The following is an 11,121-nucleotide window of genomic DNA, read 5'->3' as shown; positions in this document are numbered from 1 at the left end:
TCACATCTTCTTTGTCTATTCATCAGTTGATGGACATTTGGGCTCTTTCCATAATTTGGCTATTGTTGATATTTATATTCATGAGTAAGATGGATGTTTTTTCTTTCTCATGCTGTCTTTGTCTAGTTTACATATCAAGATTTTACTGGCCCCCCCAAAAAGGAAATGGCTAATACTCCTCTTTTTCTGATCTCTGAAAGAATTTGTAGAAGATTCAAATGACCTGTATCTTGAAAGTTTGGGACGTGCCAGTAAAATCATGTAGGCTTGGAGTTTTCTGTGAATACTGTTAACTACTGTTTCAATTTTTAAAAAGTCTGTCTTATCTATAGTTATGTCTTTTTCATTCATATAATTATCTATTTATGTCATCTTTTTTTGATCAGTCTATTATGAGGTTGGCGTTTTCAAATCTTGATCTTTTAGCTTTGTTTTTTAGTCTGCTGATTTCTGCTCAGATTTTTAGTATTTTAGTATCTCTTTATTCCTTTTGGGTTTTTTTCTATAGTTTTCCTAATTTTTAAGCTGGGCATTTAATTCCCAGCTTAAATAAAATAAGCCTGCCTTGTTGAAATTTTAGTCCCCTTCAGTTGGTGTACTTGGGTCTGGAAGGATTCCAGCAGCATTTCTGACCCAGAAAGGGTCAATAATTCTGACCTACTCCTTTTCTTGCTGTCGTAGTCCCTCTAACACAGGACCAGACCTGCACAGGTGGTTGTCTGAGGGGCACTTTGCTCCATAAGACTGTTTCAGAACATGTGCTCTGTATTTCAGTGTGATCTTAGTTTAACTGGTCACTTTTTTTTTTTTCTTCTAGTACTATTTGTTAGGTCAAAAAACTGTTAATGTGTGGAGACGCTAGAATTTAGAGGATGTGACCCCTGTGCTTCAGATGAGGGACCCACAGGAGTGAGGTGGGATGTCCAGTGACACAACCACTAAGGAAGAGTGAAACCCAAGTCATGATACTCTAGACTGTGCTCTTTCTACTGAATCAACTGCTCTCAACACGTATGAGTATACATTTTACAAAATGGCAGGGTCATAATGACCTTGTTCATTCAATATGATCAACATACACAGTCTCTTCTTTGTGATTCCAGAAAATGCAGTTGGGAAAAACATGACATTAGCAGTAAAACTATGTGATTTGCTTGCCTCATGAGGGCTTGTGTGTTTTGTATTGTTTACCATTATTGGTTCGTGTTTATTTGTTCCTATTGTATGCGAAGGCTTCATACTGCAGCGTTTCAGTGAGTGTAAGTCTTACTTAGAATATTTTTCTTTCTACTTTTTGACTTCTGAGAAGTAGCATGGCTCAAGGAAGGGAAATAGTGGAGAGATTGTGAGTGGGGGTAGATAAACAAATGGCAATTTGTCGTGACCTTTGTGGAATAGACCCAGTGTTTTTTTTACAGTGCAGCAGCTGACAATAGTCTGTTTCTGAAGAAAAATACAGTCCATATGCTTAGAAATGATGTATCCTGCATGCTCATTTTAAAGGGAAAAAAAGGCATTTATCTTAATTTTGCTGAAATCTCTTACTAGTATCCCTTTTGGGCTGTTAATATTTTTTTTTTGGAAGACATGTCCTAGATTATGAATTGGCTTGCATGGGGCAGAGGTCTCCCTGAAACCCCTGGTTCTTAGTAGCCTCAAGAGAGGTGTTGCACAAGTTCTAAACATTCTGGGTTTGAAGCCAAGTGTTTGGTGACTGTGTTGCTTTTGCAGCTGTGGTTTAAATTAGAAACATTCTACCTTCTCAACAGAAAGTTTACAGGGATCCAGATTTTTTAAAAAGCTTTTTATAGCCTATAACTTCCAAAAGATGTATATTGGCCTCTGTGTTTTGTTTTTTTGATTCAGAATAAATGAATTACAACAAAATTTAGATTAAGGAGAACTATACCTTTTGACAATATTTCTATAACAAGCAGTCAATCTCACTATTAAGAAGAACGTACAATGAACTTACATTTTCTGTTTCTTTATTCTCCCTTTATGTCTTCAGGTATTTTTAAATTTTAAATATTCAGATATTCTAAAAAAAAATTATATAAATCCTGGCCATGTCTGGGAGTAGAACAGCATACAGATTTAGGCAGTTCATCCATGTTTCAATGTGGTAAAAATGATCCCAGCCCTTCCAAACATAAATTTAGAGGCTTAGCCCACCATCAGTCTTACTGCACACACGAAGCAGGGCCCGTATGCACTTCAAGAGAACCTTTCGCGTGTGGGCTTCCACACTGGATGGCCTTACAACACACCAGCTTTTTGAATCCATTTCAAGGATGTGAGAAAACTATTTCACAAGATGCTATTCCAAAGAATTCAACTTTTATCGTATCACTGGTATTGATCATCTGCATGGGGAAATTTCCAGATGCTTCATGCCGCTTTGGGATTATCATGGCTTTACCTAATCCTCACTGTTCCATCCAGGTTTTAACTTTCAGAAAGAAACTTGGAGACACTTTTTATGTTCACCGTGTTGAGTTTGGGATAACAGTTTGCAAGGACAGATTTTAGAGTCGGACAGATGTGGGCTGTATGCCCAATTGTGGCCCGTTTTATCAAGGTGACTTTGAGACCGTTATTTATGTCCCCTTCATGAAACTGTTTCCTTATCTGCAAAATCGGAATAATTTCACTTGCTACTAAGTTTGTTATCCATAGCAAACAGGAGAACAAATGTGGAGCAGTTAGCACAGGACATGGCACATACTAAAGGCACAACAAGTGGGAGGATTTGTTGTTGTTATACACGTTAGTACAAAATTTGTACGAATATTATGACTTGGTTTTCATCTGGGGCAATCTACTCTAGGGCTAACATTCCTCTAAAATGTAAGGGTTGAACTAAAAACAACCTCTTATGAGCCCCTTTCAGTTCACTGAATAATTCAGAATAGAATTGATAAATTGACTTACGGCCTGAAAAGTTTATATCATCTAGGCTTCTTATGAAGGAACAGAGCAAAGTCCCAGATTCCAGAATGTCAGAGGGATGATGGAGTAGGTGAGGAAATGGGGATGGAATTTCTTATGGCACAGGTCCCTTTTCTGAAGGGATGAAATACTAAGCACTGGGAGCCTGCCTGACAAGGAGTGAGATGGCTGTATATAATATTGCAAATTCATGTTTGGGTAAGAACTTAGCAAGAAACAAAGATGCTAGTTTCTTAATATGGATCAATTAGTTTTTCATTCAGTGGATGAATGAGTGAATAAATGAGCTAAACCTGCTTCATGAAAATATTTATTTTCAATGTCTTCAATATTTTATTTCATTCTATGAAATGAATAATTATAGGTGACTGAAGATTCTTTAGGTCAATAGAATTGGAAAACCCTTGCCTCATGCAGTTCTAGGTAGTTGGAAGCAAAATAGTACAAATTGAGTCATTTTGAGGAGCAAGATATCATATGGAAAATGGAGGGTCACAACTTTTATGTCTTCTCTCAAATTTAAGGATAAGGGAAAATGGTTACCTTTGTAATTATGTAGGATAGGGGAAAAGATGGAATTTTTACCCCGTCTAAAAATACTTATTGCTCAAAGATGAAACACACCTACATGTTCATGATGGAGAAATGATAAATCAGGTCTTTAGACTGTGTCCCAGCCATGAACTCGGAATTGTCTTGGCAGAGAGTAGACCAAGGGTAACACGAGGGTACAGGGAGAATGACTAATAGAGACACAAAATATTGTTGGAACTAGAAGGCAGCTGGCTACCTCCATTTATAATCCAGAATTTCATGTTTCTGCAGGGTCTTGGACCAGGAAAAAATTTTGTGATTGTGTGAATTTTTGTGGGTCTTTTTCTCTAAGGCTCTTCACAGATCAGAAAGTCAGGGCACCTCAGAAATTCTGCCTTCTATTGCACCCAGTTTGCTATAAAATTTTGTGTGCTCTTATTTGTGTGTCTTGATTACAAAATATCCACAATTTTAGGTGTTTGTTTTTGCCTTTTCAGATTTCAAGTTGGAGACTTTTTAGGTCATAAGAGGAAAATGCTGCTGATCTTGTTCCTTATAATAATTTGTTCCCATGTCTCTATGAACAAAGATCCTGGTAAGTAAAAAAAAAAAAAAAAAAAAATAGAGTTCTTTTCCTTAATTTTTATTACAGAAAATAGATCAGTTTGACCTAGTTAAAGAGTTTTGCTTTGCTTTACTTTGCTTTTGATGGTGGTGAAGGTATGGATGGTAGCTCAATTTCTTTGTGATGTTATCCTGTGCTCCTTTAAAGATCATTTGTTCTGGACCTTATTCCTTGGTTATGATAGAAAGATATGAGAGCTATTATTTTGTCCTCAACTTCAACCCCTTTTAGGCCTTTGGGGAGGTTGCATTAAAATTCTATCATTTAATATTAGATTCAGGCCTGGAACATTTGGAATGTTTATTCCTAGTTCATTTGTGCCAAAACATTGTCTTAGTTAAGTATCCAGATTTGCTCCAGTTTAAACTGTTAGCTTATTGTAAAGAGAGTGCTTTTGCCCTGAAGAGAAAGCTCCATAGCTGTTTGCTGTCTGTCAGTTACCTTTGTCCAGTGGACATGAAGTCAAAATACTGGCCTGCCCCTCATTCCTTGACCACCTCAAAATAGTGACTACTTGTACCGGTCACTTCATGTCCAGGGCCACCTATATTGGCTTTCATAGCTTTCTCAAGGACTGTGACCTTGGAAGCAAGTTTTCAGAAGAGATAAACTAGACTTTGTTCTGCAAACATTTTTCTTTGATGTCTCACGGGGCTTGATATTAAGTTGTTTTAAAGAGAAGCAGTGCTTTTTCCCCAAGTGTTCCACTGTTCAGACATAACGCTGAGCTGTATCAGAACCTGAATCTGTCTCACATGCCAAATGTCCACATTTCCTTTTTCCATGCAAGATGTGGGGGCTTATTCATGAATAGAAAGGTCACTTTTGGTCACAAGTCAAGCCATCCTGTGCAGGGCTCCCCTGACAGTCCTCGTAGGGATTCTGGCCTTCTCTTAGAAGACAATATTGATTCACCTTCATTAAGACACTGCTGACTGTATGATTATCAAAAGAATCTCAAACCAGTTGAAATTAGGTTATTTAGAAGACAAGGTGTGATGTTATCCATCATGCCTCAACCAGACTGCTATCAAGAAAATGAAATCACACACAGGGTTGCCAACGCTGGATTCCTAGCAGGTGTAGACAGAAAGAGATGGAGGTTATTTTCATTTGATTAGAATTTATCTTGTAACCACTTCTGTTCATCAGAATCTCAAAGTGAGGAAGGACTTTACATATTTTCTAGTAGATTCCACTCATTTGAAAGGTGAGGAACCTGAAGCCCAAGTATGTAGAATGGTTTGACAGGGCAGGTGGAGTTAGCTGATTAAAAAAAAAAAAAAAAAAAAAAGTCAGGACTTCCATTATTCAAGTACACTATATTTGCTTAAATATATACCATCAGACAGACAGACCTCTCCCTACCACAGAAAAGACATAGATGTTCTACTAGAGTGGGGAGGACTCTGCATTCAAATGAGCAGGTCACCAATAAACAATATTTTGTGCTTGAATCCAGTGATTCCCTATCACATTAAAATATAATTCTACATACTTAGCATTGAACCTGGCACTGAATGAATCCTTCAAAGTTCAGCAAACTTATTGTATTCCTATATACAAATTATGTTTTTAATAGAAACCAAAACTGTAATCCCTTTCCTAGCTTAGGGCATACTGGTTTCCATCACATTTTACTTATGTGAGCATTATAATGATCATTCACATGGTTTGCCAAAAAATATTATAAAGAACTTTAAATTTAGCACATTTTAATGATTTTTAGGTATTTTTTAAACTTCATTTAACATTTGGGAATACAAACTAATATGTTTGTAAGTCAATCAGATCAATGTTATATTGCTTAAAGAGGAATCACAATGAAAGAGCATCATTCGGATTTCTCCACCCAAATTCAAAGCAATGTGATTCTCAATTAAATTTTTTATTCTCTTTATATAAACTGAGATCAAATTCTGAAAGCAAAAAAAAAAAGGTGGGGGATTGGGAAGTATCCACTAAAGATATAAAAACCCAGGATTTTCTACTTCTCTAAATTTACCTATTTTTTTTAATTTCACACAAAAGTGATACTTAATTTGCGAGGAGTTCAAATGCAAAGGTGTATGAAAAAGCCCACGAAATAAAGATTTCTTTTCTTGGGCAAATATGTAATGTCACACTGTTGTTTTCAGTTCATTGGGAAGGTGTTAAAAATACAAATAAAGGAAAGTAGGTTTTATCCAAATGGTTGGCATTAAACAGGTAGTCCATTTCTAAAGTTTGTGCTTTGTTTGTATGTCTCTGGGTTTTTAGGCCCTGAGTATGCAGATGTCGTGTTTCTGGTGGACAGCTCTGATCACCTGGGAACTAAGTCCTTCCCTCTTGTGAGAACGTTCATCACCAAGATGATCAGCAGTCTCCCCATCGAGGCCCACAAGTACCGCGTGGCCCTGGCTCAGTACAGCGACCGGCTCCACAGTGAGTTCCAGCTGAGCACCTTCAAGAGCAGGAACCCCATGCTGAACCACCTCAAGAAGAACTTCGCCTTCATCGGCGGCTCCCTGTGGATAGGAAACGCTCTCCGGGAGGCCCACAGGACCTTCTTCTCCGAAGCGGCCGGCGGGAGGGACAAGAAGCAGTTTCCCCCGATTCTGGTGGTCCTGGCTTCGGCGGCGTCGGAGGACAACGACGTGGAAGAGGCCTCCAAGGCCCTGCAGGAAGACGGGGTGAGAATCATCTCCGTGGGGCTGCAGGAAGCTTCTGAGGAGGAGATGAAGGCCATGGCCACGGCTCAGTTTCACTTCATCCTTCGGTCAGTCAGGGACCTGGGCGCGTTTTCCCAAAACATGACGCAGATCATCAAGGAAGCGACCCAGTACAGGGACGGAGCGGCAGATGACATTCTTGTGGAAGGTGGGTTCAGGGCACATGTATAGAATGATGATTAATTTGCTTTTGAAAAATCAGCACAGGGAGAGGATTGAAACTGTGAGCATCCCTTTCCTCAAAAGTTGGGCTGCATTTTCAGATGTTAAATATTCACGTGTTCAAGAGGACCCAAGGATTGTGACCATTATAAATCCAGTGAACCTCACAAAGCTTGGTTTTTACATGTTTCACTTATGTTGCATGTCATCGACACATCTTAAAATCCAGGGACACCTCCCTACCACCCAGCCTATCTCTGAGCTATCAGTCTCCTTGGGCTTTAGTTGCTATGTAGTTTTATTTACTGGTTCCTTTAAAGGGCGGATTTGTTCCTAAAGAAATCCTTGCCTCCTCAAACCACATAATGTAATCACAGAATGATAGCACTAGAAACAGCTTCAGGAAGGCCAAACCCTTGCTTCTGCAGAAACTCCCAGGCGTTCTTTGAGGTGACACGGCCTGGTCCCAGGCCAGGCTGAACTTTGAAATCGGGTAGATCGGGCCCTTGGGTTCCCAGGCTCAGGTAGCTTCAGCCCACATGGTCTCCCTTCCTGCTGCTCTAGTCCTGATGAGCTTCCTGTGTTCTGCTCTCCCTCTAACCTGCTGCCCTGTGTCCCAGTCTGTCCTCTTGTACTGTTAACAAGAGTGGCCAGGAGTTTACGAACATCATCCAAGTGAAGGGCAGGGGAGAACCAGGAAAAAACAATTTGCTCCAAGTGTACAAGTCTTACTAAGTAACATAGGAAATTCATATTACTGCTGCTTAAATCTGCTTGAACGAGACAATATAATTGTCTATTGATAATAGAGAATGATTTTCTTGTGGTAATCTATGAAAATGCGAATCCTATTACTAACATCTTTCCCAAATAAAATAGTAGAAAGTGCAATCGCTATTCCATTACCACATCTTAGGAATATTTGGACTCTACCTATTGATTTTAATAATATTTTAATATGATCGCAGTAGCAGCTATTCACCGAGTGGCTTTTATGCACCAGCTCCCATAACGAAGCACTGTATCACATTTAATCCCCATAGCAATTTCATGAGATAAATGTTATTTTCACAGATAAGGAAATCAAAGCTGGGAGTTGAGCTAAGATCCAGTATTTGAATCTAGGACCTTCTGATCTCAGCTTCATAATCATTTTGTATACAGCCTTCTTTCTTTAAGTGTATAACCAAGCTCTGGTAGATGTTCTCCACGCCTTCTAATACTGAGCAAAGATGCCCTACCTCTAGCTAAACTTGTGCTTCTTCATTCCTTGTCCATACAGTTTGCCAAGGCCCATCTGTGGCTGATGTGGTGTTCCTGTTGGATGTGTCCATCAATGGCAGCCAGGACAACTTTGACTATCTTAAGGAATTCCTGGAAGAAAGCATATCTGCTCTTGACATAAAGGAGAACTGCATGAGGGTTGGCCTTGTGGCCTACAGCAATGAGACGAAGGTGATAAATTCCCTCAGCAGGGGTGTAAATAAGTCGGAGGTTCTCCAGAATATACAGACCCTCTCTCCCCAGGCTGGGAAGGCCTACACAGGAGCTGCCATCAGAAAGATCAGGAAGGAAGTGTTCAGTGCACGCAATGGCAGTCGGAAGAATCAGGGGGTGCCCCAGATTGCCGTGCTGGTGACCCACAGACCATCAGAGGATAACGTGACCAAGGCGGCCGTTAACCTCCGGCGCGAAGGCGTGACCATCTTCACCATGGGCATAGAGGGGGCTAGCGACAGCCAGCTGGAGAAGATCGCCTCTCACCCCGCTGAGCAGCATGTGTCCAAACTGAAAACCTTCTCTGACCTGGCCGCTCACAACCAGACATTTCTGAAGAAGCTGCGGAACCAGATAATGCACACGGTCTCTGTCTTCTCAGAACGGACTGAAACGCTCAAATCTGGTAAAGTCCTTAGCTGAGAGAAGGATTAATCGGATCCTTCTCTTTTTCTCCTCTCAGGTTATTCTACATAGAGAAGGGACTGGCAGGGCATGCTGTGGGTAGGGAGGATAAGTTCCTGATTTCTTACCTTTGTTTGATGGTTCGAAGTGTAAATTGGGGGGAGAATGAAAGCCATTGTAGTGCTGGAATGGGGAGGAGGGATTTCCTGTCCAGGATTCTTCATGACTTAAAAACAGCCTAGAACACCATCCTTTGCTGTTTCTCTGCCTTTACTTTTCTCTTTTTCCCCTTTGCCTTTCTTTCCTTTATTTCTTTATTCTTAATGTTAATTCATTTATTTTGAGAGGAGGGGAGGGATGGAGAGAGAATCCCAGGCAGGCTCAGCGCTGTCAGCACAGAGCCAAATGTGGGGCTTGAACTCACGAACTATGAGATCATGACCCGAGCCGAAATCAAGAGTCAGACACTTAACCGACTAAGCCACCCGGGCACTACTATTTCTTTTTTCTTTCTGTATTTTTCTCTCCTTTTCTTCCATCATCCTCAAATTCCAACTTAGAGAAGAAACAGGAAGCATGACTTGGTTGGAGGACAGAGTGATTTGTTGTGAAGTATTGTTGTAGTATCTGTGAGTTTAGAGAGAAAGACAGCAGTGTATTTTAAATATTTTGCATGTACACGTGCATACTATATAAACTATGTATAGATATACATGCGCATATATATGTATACATTCTTCCACAAACATTGCTGGCATGTTTACTGTAAAAGCGTAGTTGTCCTACACAAATAAGACCACTGACGATACCCCTAGTTGTGTTAATTGGCTAGGAGTAGATGAGAGTAAATAGTTTGTTCAGGTTTTCAAGAAAGAGAGCTCCTCTGTCCACAATGTCCAGTTAAATACCTTCTCCATTTCCCAACATACCACTTGCCTCTTTGCTAAGCAGTTATTCACTATTGAGGGAAGTGACTTGTAAAAATCATCTTCGTGTCTTCTTATCTTTTATTATATCCAGATTTGCTTTGATTCATGGCAGAGAACTATCCAAATTGTCTTAAACTGTCAGAAGCAATTCATTTGGGCCCAGTGATGTTAAATTCTTCCTACGTTAAGCTAGTAGAGTGTCTTTTATGCCTAGAAGCTGTTTTCCATTTTTCTGTCTCAAGACGCTTGTATTGTTCTACTCCCCATCTATTTTCATTCCTTCTTCACACTTGCCTCAGTGCCACAGCCAACCTTTCTGGTTCCATTTTAGGTTGTGTGGACACTGAAGAAGCAGACATTTATCTGCTCATTGATGGCTCTGGAAGCACCCAGGCCACTGACTTCCATGAAATGAAGACCTTCCTGTCAGAGGTCATAGGGATGTTCAACATCGCTCCCCAAAAAGTGCGGGTTGGGGCGGTTCAGTATGCTGACAACTGGGACTTGGAATTTGAGATCAATAAATACACTAACAAGCATGACTTGGGAAAGGCAATTGAGAACATCCGGCAGATGGGTGGGAATACAAACACGGGTGCAGCCCTGAATTTCACGCTAGGGCTTTTGCAAAAAGCAAAGAAGCAGCGAGGAAACAGAGTGCCGTGCCATCTTGTTGTCCTGACGAATGGCATGTCCAAGGATAGCATCTTGGAGCCTGCAAACAGACTGAGAGAAGAGCTCATTCGTGTTTATGCCATTGGGGTCAAGGAGGCCAACCAAACACAGCTGCGAGAAATTGCAGGCGAGGAGAAGAGGGTATACTACGTGCATGACTTCGACGCTTTGAAAGACATAAGAAACCAAGTTGTTCAGGAAATCTGTGCTGAAGAAGGTAGGAGACATGGTGACTTTACCTTTTGACTTCAGCTCATAAATAACTATCCTGCAATATTCGACATCACAGGTTTAGAGAAACAACATAAATTTCCAAGTCAATGTTTGTTGACTTGAGTAGCTATGTTTGTTCTCCAGAGCAGAACTAGGAGCCCATTATGGTGTTCTAATTAATATCGGGAGCGTAAGAAAGGTATTTGGAGGAGTTCTCCCTAATAAATATTCATTAGCCTCTTCCCACAGATCCCTGCTAGGTTAGACCTATAATTAGACACTGCAAATGATACCTGATTTTAAGTACCTCAGATGTATTTAAATTGCTTTTTAATAAAACTTCTATGAAACCTTTTAGAACTATGTCAGTAGTCTTCAACCGAGGGTGACTTTTGCCTCCTTGGGGGATACCTGCAAT

General features: G+C 40.2%; 1 protein-coding gene across 1 annotated transcript in view; it reads left to right on the top strand.

The window, feature by feature from the left end:
• The first annotated feature begins 3,369 nt into the window (after positions 1-3,369).
• COL6A6 (collagen type VI alpha 6 chain) overlaps positions 3,370-11,121 on the top strand; it is a 118,328-nt gene continuing 110,576 nt past the window's right edge. Inside the window, exons 1-4 of the mRNA XM_049629836.1 lie at positions 3,370-4,081; positions 6,371-6,970; positions 8,267-8,887; positions 10,147-10,707. Coding sequence (XP_049485793.1) covers positions 4,021-4,081; positions 6,371-6,970; positions 8,267-8,887; positions 10,147-10,707 — 1,843 coding nt within the window. The 5' untranslated portion in view covers positions 3,370-4,020. The remainder of the gene's footprint in view (positions 4,082-6,370; positions 6,971-8,266; positions 8,888-10,146; positions 10,708-11,121) is intronic.

Source organism: Panthera uncia, chromosome C2 (genome assembly GCF_023721935.1).
Source record: "Panthera uncia isolate 11264 chromosome C2, Puncia_PCG_1.0, whole genome shotgun sequence".
NCBI classification, from domain to species: domain Eukaryota; kingdom Metazoa; phylum Chordata; class Mammalia; order Carnivora; family Felidae; genus Panthera; species Panthera uncia.
This window is presented reverse-complemented; position numbering and strand designations above follow the sequence as displayed.